The 27,835-nt window shown below is 44.4% G+C and overlaps 2 protein-coding genes across 3 annotated transcripts in view; one reads left to right on the top strand and one right to left on the bottom strand.

Moving 5' to 3' along the window:
* The window catches only part of SMYD4 (SET and MYND domain containing 4), a 33,642-nt gene extending 30,041 nt beyond the window's left edge, over positions 1–3,601 (top strand). The window contains exon 11 of the mRNA XM_072639949.1: positions 1,930–3,601. Within this exon, the coding sequence (XP_072496050.1) occupies positions 1,930–1,978 (49 nt within the window). The 3' untranslated portion in view covers positions 1,979–3,601. The remainder of the gene's footprint in view (positions 1–1,929) is intronic.
* SERPINF1 (serpin family F member 1) lies at positions 2,538–27,835 on the bottom strand. Of its 2 annotated transcripts, none has more exons than XM_072639951.1 (8): positions 27,320–27,835; positions 17,744–17,829; positions 15,895–16,099; positions 14,070–14,225; positions 12,812–13,015; positions 7,341–7,483; positions 4,922–5,132; positions 2,538–2,898 (listed from the first exon to the last, which is right to left on the bottom strand). In XM_072639951.1, the coding sequence occupies exons 2-8, from the start codon at positions 17,822–17,824 to the stop codon at positions 2,639–2,641; spliced, it is 1,260 nt and encodes a 419-aa protein (XP_072496052.1). In that variant the 5' UTR covers positions 17,825–17,829; positions 27,320–27,835; the 3' UTR covers positions 2,538–2,638. The 2 variants fall into 2 exon arrangements, with proteins under 2 accessions (XP_072496052.1, XP_072496053.1); XM_072639952.1 differs by lacking the exon at positions 27,320–27,835 and adding an exon at positions 26,299–26,651.

The raw sequence follows: 27,835 nt of genomic DNA, 5'->3' as shown, positions 1-27,835 counted from the left end.
TTTCCCCCAGCCCTGCTCTTCCTCCTGACTTCTCTGCATCTGTGACGTCATTCCACTTGTACAAACCATGAGGTTATCTTTGGCCCCATTAGTAACCAAACCTACTTCCCCAATGTAGAGTCCCCTAGCCCGGCCCCATTGCCACCTGCTACATGAAGATCGCAGAGCTTTATCTGATTGTCAGGCAGTATTGTATATAGTAGTGATTGATGTGGTCATACTCACTTAGGGACCATGAGGGTATAAGGACAGGGGCAATATCTTAGTTGGGTCCTTAGGTGGGAAATGACTGAGCTTTGCATGTGTGTGTGCATATAATCAATGTTTAATAAATACTGAAGGAATCTGGACCTGAGCCGTAAGGCAGGCCAATGTACTGTGACAGATTCACATGGTGGATATTAGGGACTGTCCTACACGGCCACTGAAGCTCTATCATGTGACCCTTGCTCTACTGTCCAGCTCAGGGATCCTATATATGATATAATACAATGGCCTCTGGGCTCAGATTCCAAAAACTCAAGTTGGAGTCCCAGCTCTGCCCCTTACTAACTAGGAGAGAAGGGGTAGTGTATAGTAGGCTAAACATGAAGTTAGGAAGTACCGGATTCAAATTCTGCCTCAGACACTTATTATCTATGTAGTCCTGGGCAAATCACCTCTCCAGGCCTCAATTGCCCCATCTGTGAAAAGGGAATAATGATAACCCCTACCTCATAGAGTAACTGGGAAGATGCATAGAAAATGGGGCAGATAAATGGCACAGTGGATAGAGCATTGGGCCGGGAGTCAGGATGAACTGAGTTCAAATCCAGCCTCAGACACTTACTAGCTGTGTAACCCTGGGCAAGTCACTTAACTGTTTGCCCTGTTTTCTCATTAGTAAAAAGCTGGAGAAGGAAATGGCCAGCCCCTCCAGTACCTCTGCTGAGAAAGCCCCAAATGGGGTCACAAAGAGTCAGACAAGACTGAACAACAATAATTGAAAGTATTTTGAAATAACATATAAATGGCAGCTGTTACGATCACACAGCCTTGGGCAAGTCACTAAACCTTGGGGACCCTGTTCTCTTCATCGGTAAAATGAGGCCTCTTGCATACCAAATTATAAGAAAGGTTATCAGATTTGTTTATTTATACTGGGCCCCTGATTTCATCAGGGTAGAGAATACCTGCTGAGGAAACTCCCTCTCCCAGTGAAGATCCGCGGCTGCAATGTCTTTTTGAAAAGTCTCTAGGGGCACCCAGAGGCCAAGGACTAGCCCAAGGTCACATAGCCAGAATGTGCTAGAGGGAAGGCACATAAAAATCCAGTGAGCTGGGAGACTATGGAGAGTTTCCTAACTGCAAAGTTGAATACCTGTGAATACTTATAACAGAATTTTAGAAGCAGAAGGTACCTCAGCAGCACTTTGGCCCAATCCATACCTCAAAGGAAGGCCTTATGATGACAAACCTTTGGATTCTCTTTTCTCCTCTCTTCCTCCTCATTCCCTCCTCATCAGTGGTCACTCAGCCTTTAGTTGAAGATTCCCTGGTAGGGAAGGGAAGAGAGGGGGCAGTTTTTCATTTTCCCTTTATATCCCCAGTGCCTAATTTAGTGCCTTGCACGTGGGAGGCACTTAGTAAATGATAGTTGTACTGAATCTGGATTGGGGAAACCCACTGCCTTTCAAGGCAGGTCATTCCCCTTACGAAAAACCTCTGTTATCATCAAACTAAAAGTTTGCTCTTTGTTGCTTTGGCCCTGTTTTCCTGGGTCTGCCCCAAGGGGCAAAGAACACAAGTCTTACCCCTCTGCCTCAGGACAGCCTGTAATGCTAATGAGTTAAAGATCTTCCCCACCCATTAATGGGCCTGCCCATGAAGGGAAGTTTGATTAGTGGAGGCCCCCACCTTTTGTTAATTTCTGATGCACTGATTCTCTAGGGTTGTGATGCCCTCTGGCTCTGAACAGTGGATAAATACTCTGAGGTGAGGTTTTTATCTTGGGGCTTACTCCTTGAGTGTTTGGCCAGAGAAGACTCTGGGCAGCCGCTAAGGAGTCCCTCACCACCCCCACCCCGCTTTGAAAACCCAGATCTTGGTGCTTCCGTCTCTCCTAACTGCGTATGTATGGTCAGCCAGTTGGAACTGTCTGTTGATCTGTGATGTATATATTACTTATGGTCAGACATTTGGAAGACCTCTCTCTTCATCCTTATTTCTCTGTTTATATTTTTTCTGAAGTTCAGGAAGTTGACTTTTCCCCCTGAACTAAGTGAAGGATATATGTATGTGTGTATATATATTATGTTGGGGTCCTTGCTGATACACAGGCTTTTGAATACTTTAAGGTGCCTTTATGCTGGCTTTAAAATTGAGCAGGGGAAAGGAGGAAGAAGACCATTCTACAGCAGGAAGACCAATTCCCTAGGTTATTGTGAAATTCAGGCAACTACAAGCTAATACAGGGCTTACAAGGACCCAACCTGAAAAGCCAGAAATCGGGCAGGAACCATACACCCCATAGCCCAGGACAGAGGCAAATCAGGCAGTTTTCAGAAGCCCACATGACCACCTTTATTGCAGAGTGTGCGTGAGCCCACGGACAGCACACACACCAGTTGGCGTGGTTATCCTCTTTCCCTGGGGCCACTCAGGAGCCCCTGGGGTCCAAGACTTTGCCAATGAAGAGAAGAGCCCCAGTGTCCGTGTCCCGGAGAACAAAGATAAAAGGCTTGTCTAGGTGGTAGTCCAGAGGGAAGGTGAAGCGAGGGGGTTGGAGGCTGGGGCTGGGCCCAGTGCCTGCCCCATCCTCGTTCCATTCGAAGGCTGCCCTGTGTTCCACCTGAGTGAGCTTAATGGCTTTGCCTGTGATCTTGCTGAAATCCGGGGCATCAAACAAGGACTGGAGCTCTAAAGAGAGGAGAGATTGCCATGAAAAGCCGGCTTGCTCCCAGAGCCCCAGGGAGAGCTTCAGCCTAGGGCTAGAAGGGACCTTTGGGGTCATCTCCAACCTTTTTCCTTTTACAGAAAACTGCTGCACAGAAAAATGGTCACAGAGAGTCACAAAGTAGAGCCAATCCTGGATTTGTAGGGACCTGCCTCTGCCTCCTAAAACCTGCATGGCCAGTCAGTCAGCCCCTCAAGGCCTCAGTTTCCCATTTGTAAAATGAGGGGGTGTGCTAGATGACCTCAAAGGTTCCTTCCCAAGTTCAGAACCAGAATATGAACCCAGATCCTCAGATTCCAAATCTGTATTCTTTTCATTGCACCAGATTGAATCTCAGGTCCCCACAAGGGATCTTATAGATTAGAAGCTCAGAGATTGAGAGCAGGAAGGCGCCTGAGACATCCCCTAGTTTAACACTTTCATTTTACAAATGAGGAAGCAGGCACAGAGAGGAGGACCAAATGTGGCCCAAATCACGTGAAACTAATGTCACAGTAATCACAGCCATTTATCAAGTACTTCAAGGTTGGCAAAATGTGTCGTATGCCTTATTTCATGTGTACTTGTCAACAAGCCCATGAGGCAGGTTCTGTTATTACTCCCCCTTCACAGATGAGGAAACTGAGACTTGGAAAGTGTAGTGACTTAAAATGCAGAGGAAAGAAAGAAGAGAGGGAGGAAGGAAGAAAAAGAAAACAGGTCCTCTGACTCCAAATCAGGTGGCTTTCATTCAGCATTGAGAGAGTGTGTGTGTGTGTGTGTGTGTGTGTGTGTGTGCGCGCGCATGCGCGCACACACACATACAGCCAACTGGTATAGGGGAGAGAGCCCTAGCTCAGACAAATGGTTTAGGGGAATCCCTTTGGCAGCTGAGCAAAGGAGGAATCGGGATGAGGAGAGACTGGAGGGAGGGACACCAGTGAGGAAGCCATTAATTGCCGTAGTTCACGAGTGACTTCAGGAAATGGGGTGGGGAAAGAGTGAGTGATCTGATCTGACCAGGTCCACCTGACAGGCAGTGAGGGGTCATGCCCTTCCTGCCAACCTGAAGCACCCAAGTCATCCAGGACTTCAGAAGACTGGGTGGGGAGGAATCCAACCTCAAAAATCCCCACAGCTGCTCAGATGAGGGAACCATCTCCATCCTGAATCGCTGGTCATCAGCTCCCTCCCCATGATGTTGTGGAAAGAATACTGAACTCAGGGCCATGAGACCTGGGTGGAAGTCTCAGCTCAGATACTAGCTGGGCATTCTGGCACAAGCCACTCTACCTCCTTCAAATCTCATTTTCCACACGTGTCCAATGAGGATAATATATATTTGTGCCTTCTCTGGGCTTCACTTTCTTTCTCTGTAAAATAGGTATGATGAGGCTTCCTCTACCTTCCTCTCTAAGTTATTATGAGGCCTCAAATGAGATGATACCTGTTAAAGCTCTTTGCAAACTTAAAAAAAAAGCTGTTTTAATGTCAGTTATTATTTATTCCCTGCCTCCCAGGACCAAGGTAAGAAAAGAGATTTGTAAAACCTGAGGCACCCTAGAAATATTCAGCAGTTCCCCCACACCTATAGGATCAAATACAGACTCCCCTGCTTGTCATCTACATGCTTTTACAATATGGCTTTGTATACACATACACACACACGTATATACATATATACATGTACATACATACATGTATGTGCAGGTATCGATATACATATATGTGTGCATACATATATGCACATACATGGATAGACAGTGCTTCCATTTACACATTCTACATTCCATCCAAACTGCCCTACTCACTATAGAGGAAATCCCATCTCTGTCCCTGATTACCTTGTGCGACCTTGGGCACCTAACCTGTGCGGGCCTCAGTTTCCTCCTTTGTCGAATGTAAGAGTTGAACCAAATGGTACCTAAGGTCCCTCCATCCCTAAAATCTATGCTGTGTCCCATTACTCATGTCACCTGAGGTAGGGCCAACTGCTTGCCCACTTACTTAGCTGTTTCACAGTTTCAGTGACTTCACCATCGTAGGTCAGTTTGATCTTAGGAATGGTCAGAACAGCCTGGACGGTCTTCAGCTCCCTGTTGATATCATGGACAAATTCAGAGGTGAGACTCTCCTCAATCATGGTCAAGTTCTGGGTCACTCTCACGGGCAGGAAGAAAATTATAGTCATGCTCCCACTCAAGGGCAACTGGGCTATCTGAAAAAGCAGAAAGGAAGCATTCCAAAGTTAATGGGGATGGGAGTCATGTGCACATGTGCATGTACACACATACATACTCTCACATACACACAGTCATCATATCTTCTGCTAGAGCTACGAAGGGGACTCGCCCCTTCATCACCAGCCTCATAATCAAGTTGACAGTTATCCCAAGTTCTTCATGGGAAATAGTATGATACAGTCAGTCAATCAACATTTATTAATCACCCACTACAGACCGGCAACATCTTGAGTGCTGGAAATACAAAGAAAGACAAAAGACTGATCCTGCCCCCAAGGAGCTCCCAGTCTAATAGGGGAAACAGCATACAAGCAACTATGCACAAACACAATATAGACTGGAGAAACTGGAGGCAATCAACAGAGGGACTGATACAGGATGGAGGGTCAGAGGAGCTAGATCCAGGTCTGCTGCTGTATAATCTTAGGCAAGTGACTAATCCTCTCTGGGCCTTGGCTTCTACCTCTCTGTCAGAAGAGGAGGTAGGACTCTCTAATCTCTGAGGCCCCTGATAGCTCTGAAATCTACTCTTTAGCCAAGTCCTTCTGCATGGACTCCTGGTAACCATTTTCTCCTGCTGCTGCCACCACAAACAAGCATCTTGTTTTTCATTGGGGGAACAGGAAATGAAATATTCAACTGCTTTCTTACCACAGCTTGAAATCAACAGTCCTTGGAAGGAATTCTCATCTAAGACACCAATGGGCAGGTGGAGCTGGCATTAGATTCTGAGCCTCTCCTTTCCCCACCCAAGGCCAACCAGCCTCTGGGGTCAAGTACCTGTTTAGCAAGGGGCAGCTAGGTGGTGTGCTGGATAAAGCACCAGTGCGGGAGTTAGGAGGGCCTGAGTTCAAATGTCACCTCAGACACTTGACACTCACTAGCTGTGTGACCTTGGGCAAGTCACTTAACCCCAACTGCCTCATCCTGAGTCATTTCCAGTCATCCTGATGAATATCTGGTCACTGGATTCAGATGACTCTGGAGGAGAAGTGGGGCTGGTGACCTGCACAGCCCTCCCTCACTCAGAACAAAGTCAAGTGCAAGTCATGTCATCATTTCTCTGATGGCATGGTCTTCTTTGTCAATGAAGGACAAACACACACACACCTGTTTAGCATTTAAAGCCCTTCCAGACCTGGTGTGGCCAGTCTTGCCAGGATGCTCACCTATCATTCACCCCCATTGAAGTATTCAGTCCAACGGTCCTACTTGCTGCTCCACATCTGTTCCCTTCCATCTCCCACCCCTCCCTGTGCCTTTGTCCAGGCAGTCCCCCCCAGCCTGACATTCACACCTGCATGTGGCAAGTACCTCCAGCACATACACAAGGAACACACCATAAAATGTCACTCATTCCATATTTCACTCACTCGGAGCTGGGGATAATTAATTTACCAAAGGCTGCTTTTCTGATATCCAGGAAGGACAGCAATGGGACAGAAGGAAGTATGCTACCATGGAGTGGAAAGCAGAGAACTTGGGTGCCAATCCATGAAACCTTGGGCATATTACCTAGCTTCCCCGGAAAAGGAGGGGAGTCAGACTGGATGGAAGCTCCTTTGAAGTCCCTCTCCAGAACTTGAGGCTACCCAGTATCCCTTCTTTTGACCTCCCCCTTCCTTACATTTCTTTTTCTTTGGGAGCTGAGTGTGCTTCTGATTGGGAGGAGAAGAGGAAGGCCCCTGTGGTCCATTTGGCTTCATCCTTTTATTTCTGTTGGCTGAGCCTGGTAAGTGGGAATGACCGTACAGTCTCTTCCCCATCTATTGCCTCTGAACTCATCTCTCCTAGTAATACTAACACTTTCCCTCTGTCATCTTCAGTTTACCTTGTCTGTATCTTGTTTGCACATAGATGCCTGCATATTGTCTTCCCTCCTGTGAGATCCTCCTGGGGAGGGATTGTCTTTTGCCTTTCTTTGTACCCCCAAGGACTTAACACAGTGCCAGGCAAATAGTAGGTGCTTAATAAATGCTTCCAGCACTGAATCTATGGTGGAAAAACTCCAACATTTCTGGTGGGGACTCTGATAGAATCTCTTCTCCCTCCCTGAATCTCATTCATATCATCTGTAAAATGGGGATAACGGCCTTATGGATTTGAACTCAGAGGACCATCTAAACCACTTGCTACCTTTGGGATCTTCCCCTTCCCCAACCCAACTCCATTGTCAGACAGACCTTGCAGTTGAGGTCAGAGTCCAGGCCGTAGCGAAGGATGGCCTGGGGGTCTGACATCATGGGGACCCTGATGGTCCTGTCTTCATCCAAGTGAAAATCCTGAAGTGAAGTCTTTTTGGGGTCAAACTTTGTCACCCACTGCCCTGGAAAGAGACATAAACAGTGGTCTTTCATTGGAGAGAACAGCAGGGACCAGGAACATCAAACTAAATGTAGCAATGGATTCATACTAAGCCTTAAGAAAACTAAGTGGTTGGAAATTGTCCTGGTTAAAGAAAACCTCTGAGAATGAGCCTAGGATGGTAGCCAGAATCCTAGATATATCATGTAACCTAGAATGTGGAGTCCAAAGCAGCGTGTACAGGATATTAAAAACACTTTAAAGTAGCATTAGAAAGAAAGAAGCTAATTTGACATTTTTATATAGATAAGAGCCAGACTGGAGATATCATCTAGCCCAATCCCTTCATTTTCAAGATGAGGCTATGGCCCCATGACTTGACAAGTAGGAAGTGTCAGAAACAGGATGTGAACCCAGGGCCCTCGACTCCCAAGGCTAGTGCTCTCCCACTGTACCACACTGCCTTCCTCTAAAGTAGTACACATTTTTGTAGCAGACTGGGAGGAAGGACTGGTTTCTCCTTTTGGGGGGGAAGGAGAGAAGGGCACAGAACCCTTTTACAAAGCTAGTCTACAGACACAATCATTTCAAATAACAAAGTTTTAGACCTAGAAGAAACCTTAGAGAACCTCCTATCACCCACAGCGGAGTAGTTGATGAACCGCTGGACCAGAAGTATGAAGGATGTAGGCCTCAGACCCTCACCTGGACAAGTCACCCTCTCTGTGTTTTCTTGTCTGTAGAAAGGGGGTGATAAGAGCCCCTCCCCCACAGGGTGGTTCTGGGGATCCAATGAGGTCATGTAAATGGAACACTTTGTAAACCTGGAAGTCATATAGAAGTATGAGCTTCTTTTGTTTTTGGTTTGTTTGTTTTTAAAACTGGACCAGTGATTTCATTGCATTGGGGAGGTCTTGGAGAAATTTTCCAGCCACTGTGGACTAGCACACCTACCCTTGCAATATTGAGTTTTAGACATTTGCCTAGAGCCCCTAGATCTTCAAGTGACCTGGCCAGGGCCATACGACCAAGAGCCAGAATCATAGGTCTGGCCACCAGAGGAGTCATTATAATAATAAAAGGGAGGAAGACAAATGGGGCAGGGTGGGGAGCAAAACCCCTTTTATAAAATTAGTGTAAGGACATTATCATTTAGTATAACAGAATCAGAGCCATAAGAGATTAGAAATCACTTACCCCTGATAAATCTGACTGTGTGACCCTGGGTACATTATTTAACTTCTCTCCTGGGGACTACCCTCTAAGACTAGAAATCACAGAGAGGCTGCCAGCCTGCATTGGTGGAGAGAGATTCCTCACCTTAGAGTTCCTTATGCTAACTAACAATGTAGGTCTTTACATGTGTTATCCTCACAAGGAGATAAATGGTATGATTATCTCCAATTAGCTGAGGAAGATGAGGAGACTAGAAGAAATGAAGTGACTTGCCCAAGATCACCCAGCCAGTGTCACCACTAGCTGCCTTTATCCAGTCTCTACCTTCAAATATAAGCTAAAACCTATTTCCTAAAACCTTCCCTTCCCAGTCCTCTGTCTTAGTGCCTTCCTTCTCAGACTACCCTGAATTTATCCTGCGTGTACCATATTTGTCCATAGCTGTTTGCCCCATGACACCCTGTTCAAGGGCAGGGACTGTCTTTTTCCTCTCTTTGAAACCAAACTACTTAGCATGGAACATTGGTGGTGGTTGTTGTATCATTTTCAGCCAGTCCGACTCTTCGTGACCCCATTTGGGGTTTTCTTGGCAAATATACTCCAATTCATTTTACAGATGAGGAAACTGAGGCCAACAGGGTTAAGTGACTTGCCCAGGGTTACACAGCTAGTTTGAGGCTGGATTTGAACTTGCTGACTCCAGGCCCAGCATTCTATCCACTGTACCACCTAGCTGCCCATGGAACATAGTAGGTGCTTAATAAATGCTTGTTGCCTTAAATTGACTGTTTTTGTTATTACAGAGAAGGGAAGCACAGAGAGGGGAAATCAATCAGTCAATACATATTTATTAAGCACCTACTGTGTGCAGGCACTATATTAAATTCTGGGGATACAAAGAAAGGCAAAAGACAGTCCCTTCCTCTAGGAGTTCATAGTAGGTCAGACGAGGGAGACAATGTGCAAACAGCTATGGACAAACACGATACAGACAGAATAAATGGGAAAGAATGGATGAAGGGAAGGTTTTTGAATTAAGAGGTTGGGATTCTGGTAGAAGCTGGGAAGAAGGTATCTCACCCTCAGTCAAATAGCAAGGCCACAGGAATGCCAGGTGAGAATCTAAGGACCAATTTCATGCTGCTTTGAAATGCTAATTCTCCCACTCTGCTGCTCCTACTCTCGGTCCCCCACCAGGAACTAATAGGCATTCCTGGAAGTCAGTGCTTGAAGCAAGGGCGCCATCCAGCTGCTTTCAAAGGCTCCTGGAGCAAGCCTTCCTCCTCCTTCTCCCTGGCAGAAGGAAACAGTCCCAGAATGCCCATCACTGCCAGGCACACGGCATCCTGTCTCCCTTCATGGGCTGGCCCTGGCTTCTTACCCCCAACCCTCACCCTGACCCACAAAAAAAGACTCAACCTCAGTCTTTAGCTTCTCTAGGGCATCTTCTGCCCCTGGCTGCAGGGACATACCTTAGGGGGTTCTCTGTGCCCACTACCACTGATTGGTATGAAACCCTCCCTGGAAAAACACACATACACACACATATACATATACACATACACACACATATATGTATGTGTGTAAACATGTGTATATATTTGTGTGTATATACATACACACACACGTACACATATATGTATAGTCAGAAAGCTGTTTGTTCCTTGAGCAGCCTCAAAGACTTCGAATAGTGGATAGAGAACTGGAGCATTAGTAGGGGAGGCACCCACACAGGAAAAAAGCATGAAGAAGTGCATATGGAGGAGTTAGGAAGACCTGAGTTCAAATCCTCTCTTATACATCCTGGCTGGACAACACTGGGCAACTCACCTAATGGCTCAGTGCTTGGGGCAAGTCTATAAAACTCTAAGTTGAGTAAATAGCCCAGCTAGAGGGTGCAGTGTATAGAACAGCAGCCCTGGAATTAGGGGGGACCTGAGTTCAAATCTGACCTCAGACACTTAATGGCTGTCTGACCCTGGGCAAATCAGTTAAACTTGATTGACTAAATATATATATATATATTCTTTGCAAATTATATATATATGTAATTTGCAAAGAATTGTGTTAGTAGTGGGGAGTCCTTCACCAGCACCTGAAATCACAGGCCAGTTAAAAACCAAACCTTCCAACCCACTTTGTACAAAAATATTTATAGCAGTTCTTTTTGTGGTGGCAAAGGATTGGATACTGAGGGGATGTCCATCAATTTGGGAATAGCTAAACAAACTGTGGGATATGAATGTAATGGAGTACTATTGTGCTATAAGAAATGATGAACAGGAAGACTTCAGAAAAACCCGGAAAGACTTATATGAACTGATGCTGAGTGAAAGGAGCAGAACCAGTAAAACATTGTAAACAGTAACAGCCACATTGTGTAATGACTTTGATACACTTAGCTCTTCTCAGAAACGCAAGGAACTAAGACGACTCCGAAAGACTCAAGATGGAAAGTGCCATCCACATCCAGACAAAGAGCTATGGAGTCTGAATGTGGATGGAAGCAGATTCTTTGCTCCCCTTTTCTTTTGTTGTTTTATTTTGTTTCTTCTTTCTGGTGGTTCCTCCTGTTAGTTCTAATTCTTCTTTACATCATGACTAATGTGAAAATATATTTAATATGAACATATAAGTTTTAACATACTTGACACACATTTGACATACTTATAAGTGTATGTTTCTCCCAATAGTAGAACAGAAACTCCTTGAGGGCAGAAACTCTTTCATTTTTTTTGTGAAGGGTATTGTTTCTGATACTTTAGTACAGTATCTGACACACAGTAGGCACTTGATAAATGCTTTTGGAGTGAATGAAGAGTTTCTCCCTTGTTCACCCTGGGAAGTTCTATTTCTCTAACAATTTGAGCTACTTGGACTTAGCTCGGTTCTGCCCTCCATGTCCAATGAGATAAGCCATGCAGATATTATCATTCCCATTTTGTACCCAAGGTCCCACAACTATCAAATAGCAGAGCTAGGACATGGACCAAGGAGAAGTAGCATATAATGTGATAGAAAGAGAGTGTTAGATGTGAAGTCAGAGGACCTGGGTTCGAATCCTGACTTTCTTACTTTGGATGACCTCTCCAACTTTGATGTGGAATGAGGAGTCTAGGCAGTAGTGTGCTGATAAATGTTTAACAACTGACTTTTTAGAAGGAGAGAGAACGTACTCACAACACACTTTTCATTTTAATCTATATAATTTACAATTTCTCTATCACTTTCTTAAGTCTAGATAATCAACAAAACAATAAACCAAGGCTTGATGTGCAGTGTTTGCTGATTTCTGAGATATAAGTGATCACACTTTTAATTTAATAATCAGCTCCCGGTGCCTCTTTGATCTGGCTCCAGCACACCCCTGATTCTAGGCCTGCTTTTTTACTGTTGTGCTCCTGAAAGCCTGACTTTACCGCAAAGGATTGTGGATAAATTAGACATTATTTTTCCCAAAGGACCATAGGAAAGGCCCTTCCCATGGGAAAACTTGCTGTCTCTAAGGGGAACAAATAGAAATGTTTACTTTGCTTATGGAACTTGCTATATAGTCATTCATATTTTTCTTTTTTTTCTTTAAAACTTCAAGAACTTTCTAACAGATTCTGTGACCCCAGAGATTCCATTTTGAATTTTTTTGTTGTTGTTCAGTCATTTTTATATGACCCCATTTTGGGGCTTTCTTGGTAAAACTACTGATTTGCCATTTCCTTCACCAGCTCATTTTACAAGATAAGGAAATTGAGGCAAACAGGGTTCAGTGACTTGCCCAGGGTCACACAGCTAGGAGGTGTCTGAGGCTGGGTTTGAATTCAGGTCTTCCTGACTCTAGGCCTGGTGCTCTATCTACTTAATATTCCCATTAATTCCCTAAATTCTTATGACTTTATTATCTTATGTAAAGACCTCCATTTTATTTGTTTTTTAATATTCAAAGAATACCAGACTGTTAACCCTTGCACAGCTTGGGGCAAAGCATCTTCTTAAGCCTCCTCTGCATGCTGAATACTCTTCCTTACAGCCTTACATGATAAAATTTCCCCTTGATTAAGCTGGAAATGGCCTGCTTCAGGCTCGTTCTTCAGCACTGGGCAGGGCCCTTGGCTTCTCTGGAAGCCCCTAAGCCCCAGACCCACCCCTTAGCTGACAGCAAGCATTTCTGGTTTCTCACCTTTGAAGTAAGCCACAGAGAAAAGGAGGATGCTAATGTCGCTGGGCAGATCTCTTGAAGACCTGGAGATTTTCCCTTTGGTCTGAGCCTGAACCCAATTGTTCATCTCCTGGAGATCGCCCCGTGAACTACCCATCAGGATCCTGGGTCTCGTCCCATAAGACTTTTCCAGCAGCGTGACAAACCCAGATTTTATCCGCAGCTCTGGAGAGCAAAGAGATGTTTAGTGTAGGAGAACAAAGTCTACTTCTTTGACCTTGGAACGTGACAGGCCCTGGGGTTGTGGGTGACCATACATGGGCTTAGACTGACTGCCCAAAGCACATCCTCAGTCTCTTCTTGTGTACTTACAAATGTTTATTGAAAACTATATTTCAAGCATGACTCAAAAGAAGAGATATGAGAAGACACCTCCACCACCACTTCCCCTTTGAAAAACTGGCAAGTCTATAAGAGTAGTCCATTGTCCATATTTTCAGACTTTTTGAGTATAAACCAGTTATGTTGATTTTTCCTCCTCTTTATTTCTGTTATTAATTTTTAAATTCACTTTGAACTTAAATCCAAAAAGACAAAAAAAGAACATTTCCATGTATACAACACAACATAAAGAGAAGATTCCATATAAAATCATAAAATTCTGTTTTAGACTGTTTACTTTTTTTTGAAAAATTGTGTAATAAATACTACACATTATTTTCGAAGCTATCCTGCTTTTCTGTGCTTCCTTCTAAGTTTTCTTTTGTTCTCTGCTATGCACTTTTTTCACTCTCCCCATCCTGACCTAGAAAAGGCTACAATTAAACACATTCTTTTTTTCTCTTGAAAGAATACTGTATTATAGTATACAGGATGTGACTCTCTGAGAGAAAGAGAGGGAGGGGCAAAGGGGAAAAATTATACTGATAGAAAAAACCAAAAGGCAACAATAAAAACATTAAAATAAATAAATATTTGTTGATCAATTGATTTCTAAAAGAGTTTTTTGAGGGGCTTTTCTTGCAATAGACCCATCCCCCTTCTTGCTATTCCATCTACCTATCAGTGCTTAGCTTCCTCTAATACCATCCTTAGCCTACCATGCTGAACCCACTGTGGCTGATGCTCTGGGCTGTCTCCGGTATCAGCAGAAGCCATGCTCACCATCCCCTCCTTAATGCTCAGTAGGACCAGAGCGCCACGTCCAGTCCTGGAGGACACATATAGGACTCAGACACCAACAGACATTCTCTTTCTGCCACTGAGAATAAAGACTTACTTCTTTCGAAGACAATCCGGGAGGCACTCTTTATATTCTTCTGAGAAGCAGTGACAGAGGCCAGAAGTTCCTTGTAAGTGCTGTGAATATCTGGGTTGGTAATCAGGTCATAGTAGAGGGCACGGTGAATGGTGGATTCTGTCCTCTGCTCAGCACCTGCCATATGGTGATCACAGATCATGGAATCAGAAACTTAGATCGGGAAGGGGCCTTTATGGGCAGATCATCACATTCAGTCCCCTCATTGGACAGAGGAGAAACTCAAGGTCCAGGGAAGTTAAGTGACTTGCTCAAGGTAACATGGGTTGTAAGCAACCTAGCCAAGATTTGAACCCAGGGCTTCTGACTCCAAATCCACTCTTTTCACTTTACTGAAAGATGAGGGATTCAATCAGTAAACTGAGAAGAAGAGAAGGATCTTGGCTACAAGATGGGGGTTTTGTTGTTCATTTGTTTTTCAGTCATGTCCTACTCTTCAGGATCCCATTTTGGGATTTTCATGGCAAAGATACTGGAGAGATTTGCCATTTCCTTCTCCAGCTCACTTTACAAAGTGAGGAAACTGAGGTAAACAGAGTTAAGTAACTTTTCCAAGGTCACACAGCTAGTTAAGTGTCTGAAGTCTAAAGGATCAAAATGGATATATATATATATATATATATATATGTCCATTGAAAGTCTCTAGGGATGGGACTCCACACCTTTCCTATGCTTCATCTTACTGAAATTTTTTTTAAAAGTCTTCCTTATGTCCAGCTAGAATCTTTCCTCGTATTCGATATATTATATTTAATATTAATAATATATTACTAATTATTAATTAATTATATTATAATTAATAATATATCTATATTATATATAATCTTTCCTCATATTAGATATATATCTATAATAGATATATTGTATCTAATATTATTAATGTGTAATTATTAATTATATTATAATAATGTATCTATATTATATATATAATCTTTTCTCATACTAGATATATATATCTGTAATAGATATATCTAATATGAGGAAAGATTCTAGCTGAACATAAGGAAGACTTTTTTAAAGAATTTCAGCAAGATGAAGCATAGGAAAGGTATGGGGTCCCCATTCCTAGAGACTTTCAATGAGAAAATGAATAGCTATTGGCTCTGAATGTCTGGGCACAACCAAGGGGAACAAGGGGAGAGGGAGAGGTCACCTGGACAATCAATTTCCCAGCATATCCCTCAGTCAGCAGGTAGAGGCTGATCATAGCCCTTAGCTAGTGAGATGATTATGTTAGCAAAGTCCTCCCCCTCCACAACTGTGTTCTGGTTCTTGGGCCAAATTCCTTAGTCCCTCCCTCCCTGAGATAGTGGTGCTCCAGGCACTGTCTGACCAAATTCAAACTTAAAGATGTACCTGTGGGAAAGCAGAGGGCTAGGTCATGAATGGAGGGGACCTCAGAGGCCATCTAATCCCACCTTTAATTTTACAGATGAGGAAACTGAGAGTCAGAGAGCCTGCCTGCCTATGGTCACACAGAGACTATCAGAGGGAGAATTTGAACTCAGGTCCTCTGACTGCAAATCCAGTGCTCTCTCCACTCCTCTCTGCTCTTGGACTCAAAGGAAACAAGTCCTAGACCAGGATTTCTTCACTGTTTTTGTGTCCTGGACCCCTTTACTAGTCTGGTACAACCTGTGGCCCCCTGCTTGGAAGAATGTTCCATAAATGCACAAAATAAAAGGAAACCGATCATATTGAAAATATTGCTCCAAATATCAATAAAACAGGTTTCCCAGTCTAGGTTAGGAACCCCATGGCCTAGACAGATTGATGGAGAGCTCACCTAGAGAGAGAGCAGACAGAGCTGTGGCCACACTCAGCGGAGACAAAAGCACATTGGCAGTAGGGCTCTCGCTGGACTTCTGGCGGTAAAGGTCGTAGCCAAAGTTGGAAACAGCCGCTGCCAACTTATTCACGGGAACTTTGAAGAAGGGATCTTCTTCCTCTACCACTGTGGCCCCAGTGGCATCAGGCCCTGGCAGGGGCTCCTAGGTAAAGGGTAAGAGCTGCAGATTTAAGTCATGAAGGCGACAGAGCTCCCCAAGCCCCGGCAATCTAGAGACCATTTCTCCTTGGTTTGGGGAGGCGAGCTAGACAAAGGTATTCTAGGTGGGTGGTTTGTTTTTGTTGGCTAGAGAATTTAACTTTTTAGTTATGGTCAAACTAACCTAAAATTTAAAAAAAAAAAAGTTCCTTAAGTACCCATCAGTTCATGAATGGGGAGAGGCCACCCAGAAGCAGACTTATTAGCAATTAATCCATCAACCAGAATTTACTAATGGCCAACTATGTGCTTAGCACTGTGCTAGGCCCTGATGAAATGAAACTAACCCTGCCCTTTGAGGAGCTTACTTATTAAGGGAGACTTAAATAATTAGCTAGATGAATATCTAAGCTAGAGCCTGGTCAGACAAGTCCCTGAGTGTCAACTGTCTCAGGGCACAGAGGAACTGAGGGGTCTGCACAGATATAAGTAGTATACAGAATGAATACAAAATAAATACCAGGTAATTAGCTACAAAAGTAGTTAGGGAGGTAGAGCAGAGCAGCGGGGGACTTAGTTAGCAGAGAAGCCAACCTGAGATTCAAGATGTGTGACAGAGAGATGATCCACAAAGTATCCACATTTGAGAATGGAGAGTGGAGTCCTGTATACAAATGGGAGGGAGAGAAGGAAGCAAAGGAAAGAGAGAGGAGAGGGGGAAGGGGGGGTGAGAAAGAAAAAGAAGGGGGAAAGAGAGACACAGAGAAAGAGGGAAAGGAGGGAGAGAGGGAGGGGAAGAGACAGAGAGGAAAGAAAATTCATTTAAATGATTACCAGGAGCCAAGTTCTGTGGCAGGTGCAAGGGACTCTAAAAACTCTTTAGTCTAAATCCCCCATTTTACAAAGTTAAAAACTGAGGCCAGGAAGGAGAGGAGCTTGGCCCAGGGTCGTAGAGATACTAGATGAGAGTCAGAATTCACACCAACATCTCCCTTCCAAATTCAGTGTTCCCTCCACTCCACCACTCTCAGGAAGGACTCGGGGACAAAACATTCCTCTTGCCTCTTGGCAAAGATGTGGTGGATTCTGGGTACAGAGTGTTTTTCAGATGTGGGTAAGGGACTGATATGTTTTCATTTGGTTCTACTTATTTTACAAGGGTCGTTCTATTGGAAAGAGAGGGGAACATCAGGAAGTGAGAGTGGTGTTCAAAAAGAAGAGAAGCACATATAAAGTACTTTAAAAGAAGAAAGATTCTTCCACACCCTTTACAGGGATGACTCTGCTGTAGCCAGGGGGTTAGCTCAGGTCACCTAATGGGCAGGACAGCCCTGGCGTGCTCAATAGCTTTGCTTTCCAATGTCCTTTCATAGAAAAACAAAGGAGGAGGATGGCAAAGGAAAGAGATGCTCATCTAGGGCTTTAACATTTATGAAATCCTCTGGGGTGAGTGGTAGCCCAAGTACCATGATCCTCACTTTGCAGATGGAGAAGTGGAATGATTTACCCAGATCACCCAGGAAGAGCCAGGACTTAAACCCTTTCAGGAGCTCCCAATGTCCTAGGACTTTCTCCAAGGTCTGAGACTTTTGAGATTCACTTACCTTCCTCCACCCCAAACTCATACATACCCCATTCTTTTACTCACCTCAGCTTCTGGCGTATTCTGGGAGTTGCTATAGCTCACAAAGGCTAGAGCCCACAGGAATGCCATAAGGGTCCTCATCATGGGGCCTGTGGGGAAAGGAAAGGGTAAGACGTACCAGCTTTAGTGGAGTTTGACACCCTAGGGTTCCTGGGCTCCTCTAGGCAGAGTGTGGTGTGGGATCAGTCTCAGTTCCAGACAGCTCCTCTAACTTGGAAATGACTGGATCAATTAGTTGGTCAAGAAGCATTTAAGTTCTTATTATGTAGTAGGGGCAACTAGGTAACATAGTGGATGGAGCAATGGCCATGGAGTCAAGAGGACATGAGATCAAATCTGGCCTCAAACACTTACTAGCTGTGTAAGTGACTTGACTTGGGCAAGTCACTTCATCCTGTCTGCCGCAGTTTCCTCATCTGTAAAATGAGCTGGAGAAGGAAATGGCAAACCACTCCAGTATCTTTGCCAAGAAAACCCCAAATGGGGTCACAAAGAGTCAGAAATGACTGGACAACAAATTATCATTATCACATCATGCCACTTCCTGTACATCCCAGTGTGATGGTTCCCATACTATCCTGTTATTTCTTTCATTGTCTATTTAGCTCCTGCAGATTCCTAGAGATCTGACAGACACATCTCTGAGCCTGTCTAGAGTCTGACTTGGAGGAATCGGTAAATCATTGTCCTATCAAGGAAATTACTTTGCGACTTTAGGGATTGAGACTTTAGGGATCATCTAGTACAACACCCCTCCCTCCCCCGCTTTTTATGCCTAAGGGAAATGAGACTCAAAGATTGCCTGTGCTTACCTAAGGTCACACACATCAGAAGTAGCAAAATCAAAATTTGAACCCAGGTCACAGAACCATAGATTGGGAGCTGGCAGAGACCTTAAAGATTATCTCAAATGGACCCCTTTATACCTTTAAATATTGTTGAGGATCCCCAGTGAGTTCTATCAATATCTACCATATTAGAAATGTAAATGTCTTAGACCCTCCCTCCCCCCAAAAAAGGGTCTTTGGGACTCACCTACACCCACTCATCCACCCCCAGGTACACAGACCACATGTGAGAACCACTGGGCTAGGATAACACTTTCATGTTATAGATGAGGAAATAAAGTTAAGTGATTTGCCTAAGACTACACAGGCCACCATAGTGGGACCAGGATTCAAACCCAGGTTCTCTGGTATCACCTACTGGTTAGGCCATGAGTTTGGACCCTGGGATTCCCAAGTTCCCACATCCTGGTCTCTTTTCTCATCAGACAAATGGGTCATAGATCACAGATCTAGAACAGGAAAGGATCTCAGAGACCATCAAATTCAACATTTTACAGATGAAGAAACTGAGGCTGAGGGAGTTAAGAGACTTACCCAAGGTCACATTGCTGCCAAATAAATGTCAGTGGCAGGATTTGAACCTAGGACCTCTGACCACCACATTCCTTTTATTCCAAATCTGTGTTTGCTACGAGAATTTATTACAACTCCTCTCCTGTTCTGCTGCCCCCTTGGCATTTTCTCCAGTGCCTACCATAGGGCAGAGAACCTATGGTCTTGAGACCACATTTGGCCCTCTAGGTTCTTGGACACAGCCTTTTGACTGAGTCCAAGTTTTACTGAACACAGCCTTTTATTAAGGGGATTTGTTCTATGAAGTTTAGATTCAGTCAAAGGGCTGTACTTGAGGACTTAGAGGGCTACATGTGGCCTGGGAGTTGCAGGTTCCCCACCCCTGGATTAGACCCTCTGGTTTCAGCTAAAAGGCTAAAGATACCAGATGAAAGCTTAATATTGTGGATTGCTAGTGACAAGGGTTATATTAATTGTTTCAAATGCCCTCAAAAAGATCAAAGAAAGAGGGAAAGGACCCCTTCATATGTACAAAACTATTTGTAAAAGCACTTAGTGTGTAACAAAGAACTGAAAGTGAAAGCAGAGTGTAGGACACCCCTCAACTGAGGAATGGCCCAACCAACTGTGGTAGAGGAAGGTTGTGAAATATTATTGAGCCATAAGAAACAACAAAAGTAATGGATTCAGAGAAACCTAGGAAGACTTCCATGAACTGATTCAGAGTGAAGTGAGCAGAACCAGGAGAACAACTTGTACAATTACTACAACATTTAAAAAAATCTGGAAAGATTTAAGAACATGAGTTCTTAAATTACATAATTACATTATATAAGCCAAAGGCAAGTCTCTTAATTTCCCAGGGCTTCAAAATCTTTATCTGTTAAAATGAAGGAGTTGGACTAGGTGGGCCTCTTAGGTCCTTTCCACTTCTAGACCAATGCAATAACCAGCTACTACATACCAGAGGACCAAGGACAAAACAAAACACCAATAATTTGACAGTGAAATTGGGGACTCAGAGGATACGTATACACACACATACACATATATGTATGCATATATGTATATATATATATATATATATACACACATACATACATAAATACATTTTGGAACATAGTCAGTGTGCGGGTCTGTTTGGCTAAACTATGCTTGTTTTTTTACAAAAGGTTTAAAAAAATTGGAGGTAGGGGAATATAGATAGGAAAAGAGAATGACCAATAGGGAGACCAAAAAGCAAAAAAAGAGAAAAGAAAGAAAACAGAGTCATTTTAGTCATTTTTAAAACTCACAGAATTTTTTTTTTAATTCACAGACAAGAACAGGAGGAGATTCAGAAGATGATAAGATAAATGGGAAAATGTGAATGCTATTACTTGAATTTATGATGTTCTTTTACAAATATAAGGTGTATGTAGTTGATACGTATTTGCTTTTGCTGTTCTGCGTATATGGAAATGCTTGTCTCTGATGATATTTCTTAAGCACACAACACCAACAAAAATAAAAAGAAATTTAGTTGCTTCTTTCGATTCAATAAGCATTTATTAAGTACCATAGATTTTGGCAGGGGTGGGGAGAACTTGATGTATGATTTCATTTTTTCAGGTATTTGCAGTGAAGACACTCCCTCTAACAATGCAGGTAAGCACCAGGTTGGTCACTTATAGTCTTAGAGGGCTGCCTGGTGTGGGGGAAGGAGCGGTGGGATTTGGCTCAAAGTTACAGAGCAGTATGTGTCATAGGCCCATGTCTTCCTGACACAGAGACCATCCACTATGTCGTGATGCTAACAACAAAAAGACAAAATGAAAACATTCCCAGTCCACAAGGAGCTTATATTCTAGTTGGTGGGGAGGGGCGGGTGGGGAGGGGGTGGAGTGGGATAACATGTATTCAAATGAGTAAATACGAAGCAGTTACTTAGGATAAGGGAAGCATTAATCGTCAGAAAGATCAGAAAAAGACTCAGGTAGAAGATGTCACTTGAGCAAATTCTTCAGCAGAGCTAGGTATTACAAGAGGAGATCATGAGGAGAGAAAGTATTCTTAGCATGGAAACAGTCTGTGCAAATGCTTGGAGGTGGGAAATGGATTGCCCTATACAGGGAACAACAAGTATATTTGGCTGGAATGGAGAGCATAGGAAGGTAAGTAATATGAAATGAGTCTAGAAAGGTAGGTTGGAGCCAAAATGAGAAAGACTTTTGAATACCAAGCCTAGAGGCTCAAATTCAATCACCCGAAGCTTCTTGAGCAGGACAGTGACATAATCATGCCTGTGCTTTTAAAAAACAGCTAGATTCCTGTCTGTATCCCAAAGAGATAAAAAAAAAGAAAAGAGAGAAGGGCATCTAAATGTACAAAAATAGTTATAGCAGCTATTTTTGTGGTGACAAAGAACTGGAAAGTGAAGAGATGCCCATCAATTGGGGGATGACTGAACAAGTTATAGTATATGATTGCAATGGAATACTATTGTGCTATAAGAAATGACAAAGGGAATGGTTTCAGAAAAACCTGGGAAGACTTGTATGAATTAATGCAAAGTGAAGTGAGCAGAACCAGAATAACATTGTATACAGTAATAGCAACATTGTAACAATGATCAGTAGCAGACTTAGCTACTCTACTCAATATAATGATACAATTCCAAAAGACTCATGAAGAAAATGCTGTCTATGGTCCAAAGAAAGAAGTGATGAACTCTGAGTGCAGATTAAAGCATTCCATGTTTTCCTTTTTTTTTTTGTTTTTTTTTTTGCCAAGATGGCTAATATGGAAATGTGTTTCGCATGGCTTCACATGTATAATTGATATCATATTGTCTGACTTCTCAATGAGTGGAGGGGGTGGAGAGAAGGAGAGAACTGGGAACTCAAAATTTTTAAAAAATGAATGTTAAAATAAAATATAATTACTTTTTTAAAAAAAGAGCTTGGGTCTGATTAATGTGAATAATTAATCCCCTGAAATGGTCTCATGTATTCAAATTTGCACTATTTGAAGTTAAAATTGTTTAAAACATGGTAATTGGTTCCAGCCTAATGGAAATATGCAATATGAATTCAAATACTATGGCTACTACAGGAGATTCATTATTCACATTATTTAGAGCCCAGATGTATAACTTTGGCAGCTATGTGGAAGATAGATTGAAGGGGAGGGAGAGTGGTGGTGGAAACAACCAATTAAGAAATTAGTGAAGTAGTCCAAGCTAGAGGTGATGAAGGCCTAAAAAAAGGCAGGTCTCATGCCTAGAGAAAAGGGAATGGATATGAAAAGTAGAATAGACAAGATGTGACAACCCATTGGCTGTGGGCAGTGAATGGAGAGGAAAGAATGGATGACAGCTATGAGGTTGTAAACTTGGGTGACTGGAAGGATCAGGTGTCCACTAAAAAAAAATGGGAAAGTTAGAAAAGGGGTAAGGTTTGGGGAAAAGATACGTTCTATTTGGGATGTGTTGAATTTTAGATCATTGGATAACATTTCAGATCTTAAGTCCAAACCTTTTCATTTGTGGAACAGGAAACTGAACCCCAAAGAGGATTAGTGACTTGCCCAGGGTTGAATAGATGGTAAGTGCTTGGAGAGAGATTCAAACTCCTTGACTCAGAAGCAGCTCAGTATTACAGTAGATAGAGTGCTAGATGTGGAGTCTGAAAGATTCAAGTTCAAATCTGGCCTCAGATACATAACTAGCTTAGCTCTAAGGCCTTGGGCAAGTCACTTAACCTCTGTCTGCCTCAGTTTCTTCAACTACAAAATAGGGATCAGAGTAGCACCTATTTCCCAGGGTTGTTGTGAGGATCAAACAAGGTAGTATTTGTAAAAACACTTAGCGTGGTGCCTGGCACATAGTAGGTCTTAATAAATCCTTGTTTCTTTCCTCCACTCCATCCATTACACCACACTGCTCCATCTCCCACAGGAATTTGGTAATACAGGACTGGAGCTCAGAAGAGATTTCCAGATTTCTTTCCGTTAAGATTGAGTCAAGCCTCCAAAGAGGCCACAGCTCTTCTGCCAGATGATGGGCACTGGGGCTCTGTGTAGGCTCTTACCTTCTTTAAAAGGGGTCTAGAGGAAGATGAGCAGGAGGCTGACCAAGTGAGACTGAGTCCCTCAAGAGCAGTTTTTCTCTGTGCAAGATAAAAAGTTCTGACATTCCCCTGGCTTCCAGCTGCCCACTCCACCCAAGGAGGAACCCCACCCAGAGCTGACAGGACCTCCTAACCATTTCTCAGTTGGGAATTCATGCCAACAGAGGCTGCGTTCCGAGGATGTGCCCAACTGAACAATTTAGTATTGGGAAATATAGCTTCAGAGGATCCAAACCTGCCCTGTCACCAACAGGAGAGTGAAACTCTGTCCCTGGAACAAGGCTTGGAACCCAGTGCCTGAAACAGGAAGAAAGCTGAATAGTTCAGGGACTAAATCATTCCCCCTATGCTGAAAAACAATCCCAAAGTATCCAAGGGCGGTGCTGTCCCTGGCTAGATCCATCTAAGGCATTTATCCTTTTGTCAAGTGCAGCTAGAACTGGAAAGGACTGAAGAAATCACCCAGTCCTTTTGCCTCCTTTCACAGATGAGGAAACTGAGGCCCAGAAAAGTGAACAGACATGCCTAAGGTCACATAGGTAGCAAATGGGAGAGCCAAGATTGAAACCCATGACTTTTGATTCCATATCCAGCCATTTTCTCATTGATGTGCCCTCTTCACACCAACATTAGTTACGCCCCCTCACTGGAGGTCTTGGAGCAAAGGTTGGAGGATCACATGTCAGGCCAATGTGGTAGAAGGGATTGATGTTCAAGAGAAGGCTGGAGAGTTACTGAGGATCCTTCCAGTTTTGGCATCTTTTGGTCTTGTGACTGAATAGACAGTCTTTGAGGGGCCCTGAAGCTAAGAAATTCATCTGGATGATGGTCTTCTGTACACTTAGCCAGATTTGTCTTCAGACAACAAATGCATTATCCACCATTGTGAAATACCTCCAACCTAGTAGAACTACCTATGTGACCTTGGGCAGGTCACTTCAGCTTTTTCCGGCCTCAGTTTCCTCACATGTAAAATGAAGAGTTTATAATCATAAGTCCCTTCACAGACCAGAAGACCATTAATTTTGGCCCAGACTTTAAGACATTTCCACACAACAATTACAGAAAAACTAGAGAATATGAACCTAAATAATTTAGCTGACTGGTTCTAACCTCCACTCCATGCTGGAGGGGTGATGGTGGAAGGATGTAGAGGAGATTCCATTTAAACCCTTCACTCCCAAGGACTGTGAAAAGGTATGTATGTGGCTGTGGGGGATGGGGGGCTATTCTGAGACTAAGAATTCTGCCCTCACCAGAACACATCTCCTCATGGTCAGACAAAAGTCATACAGTTTGGCAAGAACACGAGATTGTTATCTCCCTCTGCACACATAGGGAAAAAAATGGCTCCATCCCATCTAAAGGGTAACAGCTGGGCCAGGCACCCAGGCAAGTTGGGAGCACTGAGGGGATGGGGTTGGGGGCAGCTGGTCCCAGTGTTGTCCAGCTTACTTGGGAGACAGGGCCTGGCCTAGCCCAGCCAAGCCTAGGTCAGGGGCCCACCCTGAAGCCACATCCTCTAAACCCAGACGAGGCAGCTGGTATTTAACGAACCTCCCTGCAAGCTGGGAAGACAAGTAGGAGCCGGCACATGTGTTTCTAATTAAATCCTGTTGTACAGAAAACACTTCTCCTCCCAGACCCACAAACCCCTGAGCACCATATGGAGGCTGAAGCAGGGGAAGGGCTTGACCCCCTGCCTGTGCAAGGAAAGGATTCTTCCTCTCCGCAGGGGCCTGGGAGAGGTCAGCCCCTGTTGGACCATACTCCATCTAAAGCAGAGTCAAAGATTAATTATAACCCTCTGGGCAAGTGTCAGGAAACACATTTGGGACAAGCCATACAGAAGAGGCTTTTAGGTCAACTTTTTAAAGCCTAAAGTCAGGGCTTAGGGACGGAGACCTGAGACTCATGGTGGGAAAACATAGCTGGGGTTGGCTCAGGGAGGGGCCATCTTGAGCCACTACCACCAAAGGGAGCAAATACTCCTTAGTCTTATCCCAGGCCTCTCAAGCTAGACATGGGAGGACTTTCCAAGTCAACTAGTCCAACCTCCTCATTTTACAAAGGAAGGAAATGATTCTCATAGAGGTGAAGGCCAAGGTCAGTTCCATCCAACTCTTCATGACCTATTTGGGACTTTCTTGGCAAAGATGCTGGGAGTGGTGTGCCATTTCCTTCTCCAGTTCATTTAATAGGTGAGGAAACAGGTAAACAGGGTTAAGTGACTTACCCAGGGTCACATAGCTAGTAAGTGTCTGAGGCCAGATTTGAACTCAGGAAAATGAGTCTTCCTGACTCCAGGCCCTGTGCTCTATCCACTGTGCCATCTAGCTGCCCTGAAGTCTAAGGTCACACAAGTGATAAGGGAGTGAGGCAAAAAAAAAAAAAAGTCAGCTGACTCTTTTCTCTGTTCTGCACATAGCTTCTCATTTTAACTATTGATTTCTAATTAGAGAGGCAGGGTGGGTAGAGGGTAGAAAGCCAGCCTTGGGGAGCAGAAAGAGCTGGATTCAGGTCCTGCCTCTGATATGTGATGGCTGTGCATCCCAGGAAACTCTCTAAGACTACATATTGTACAGAAGGCACTGTACTACACTGGTATTCTACACTGGTAGAGGAAGGATCCTCATTAGCAATCCCTACACTCATGAGGTTATAGGTCTAGTCCAAAAGAAACTGCTAATTAGGTGCTAAACTCAATCTGACAAGAGTCCAGAGCAGTCAACTCTCCTTTAAGGCTCTACTGCCTAGGTTCAAGCCCTGGTTGTCCCATCCTAGTTAAGAGTCTGACCCAGACATTACAATCTTCATTCCTCAGCTGGGCAGAACTCTCAAAGTCTCTTTCTACTTCAGACTTAAGGTACCAGAATGGGTCAAGCCAGGTGCCAGGTCCTAGGTCCAGAAGAGGCAGCCTGGGGAAGGGCCTCCCCGGCTTTCTGGGTAGGGCCCCGGGGTTGCTTCTCTCATCAGCCCCAAAGGGACCAGGCTCAGTCTGTAAGTCAGACAAATGCCCTCCTACCAGGGGAGCTGCTCCCCCACCATGCTGCCCCCAGGAAGCTACAGCTTTGGGCAAGGGACTCACCCTCCCTTCTGTCCTTGGCTGGAGAGCTAAGCAGGATGGGGGAGAGCCAGGCAGTGGGGTTTCTGGGAAGCCAGTAGATTTTCTTTGGCACTGAATCTAATCTTCACTGTGGCTTCCCCTTGGGGAGTAGAAGGGGTGCGGCAGTCTCTAAGCCATTGGCTCACCAGCATCCCACATCAGACATCCCAGACTTGGCCAAGAGGCAATGCTACTTTGGAGGCAGATGCCCCCACTGGGACATTGTGCTCCAGCACATCTGGAAATTGTTTGGCTGGCACACTGAAGCAGGAAAGGGAGACTGAGGATGACCAGGGCCCAAGCTCCAGCTGCAGCCTCCCCCATGCATTCCCCCTTAGGCAGGGTTCAGCTGGACAGCTGCTTAGAGTTCTGGGAAGTTGTCTTTGAAATCAGCACCAGCTGATTTTGAAAAGGAAGGAGAGAAAGCTGGATGTTGTCAGTGTTGGCGGGGGAAGGGAGGCTCTGGGGGTGCCAGGAAGGGCTTTCTCTCCTGCTGCTCCACGTGGGAGCCCTTCCCCAGCCCATCTTCCCCTAAAAGAGATGAGATGGGAAACGCCTTTGATTTGCTCCAGTGTGAAGATCGAATGAGATAATCTATGTAAAGCACTTCCAGGTGGATGTTCGCTACTTTTCTCCCCACTGAGTCTCCCATTCTCTGGGGAAGTATCCCAAGCCTTCTCTTATGTCTGGGTGCGTAAATCCTGCAAAACCCATGGCCTTCTCCTTCTGACCTCACATTCCTGCCCCTCTCCCCTAAACTGCATGGCCAGAAAACATTCATTCCATTCTTGCAAATGCCCAAGCCCTGGACGTTGCTCCCGTCTTCCATCAGGGTCCCTTTCCCCCAACCTGTTCCCCAAACCTTTCCTGCAGGTCTTAGCAGAGACCCCCCCATCATACAAACCCCCTCCCTGCCTATGCAGGCTCCTCTGGGCTCTTCTCATTAGCCCCAGAGCCCAGGGAATCCTTTGCTCTCTCCTAGCCAGAGTGGGTGCTCCCTTACCTGGGGATCCTGCTGGTCTTGCTCTCAACTTTGAACCAAGCCTGCACACAGTGAGGGGTTCTTTCTAAAAGTACATTAGCCTTTTTTTTCCCCAGCCTCCCAGTCCAACAGCCAGCCGGCTTCAGATTACAGCTGTGCCTTTCTTAAAGCAACCCACTCTCATTTTGGATGCTGCTATTACAACATAGCCTGGGGTGAACTTTAACTGGACCCAGTCCCAGCACCCCCTCACACATAGGCTCCTTCCAGACCAGTCACTTATTAATAGGAAAGGTAACACCCTTTCTTCCCTAAAGGCTGACTCCCCTGGACCTCAGGGCCACTAACATCTCAAGCCAAGGCACCAGGTGGGAGACAGAGGCAGATAGAATGTCTACCTACAGGAGGATGGAATTCTGGGCGGCCCCATGGTAAAAGCGCAGTGCAGGGACTAGAGACCTGAGTTCTGTCTTGACTCTGCTGCTCCTTCCTTGTGTGACTTCACTTTCCCTCTTCTGAAAAATGAACCAAATGGAA

This window comes from Notamacropus eugenii, chromosome 2 (assembly GCF_028372415.1).
Source record: "Notamacropus eugenii isolate mMacEug1 chromosome 2, mMacEug1.pri_v2, whole genome shotgun sequence".
Classification (NCBI taxonomy): domain Eukaryota; kingdom Metazoa; phylum Chordata; class Mammalia; order Diprotodontia; family Macropodidae; genus Notamacropus; species Notamacropus eugenii.
This window is presented reverse-complemented; position numbering and strand designations above follow the sequence as displayed.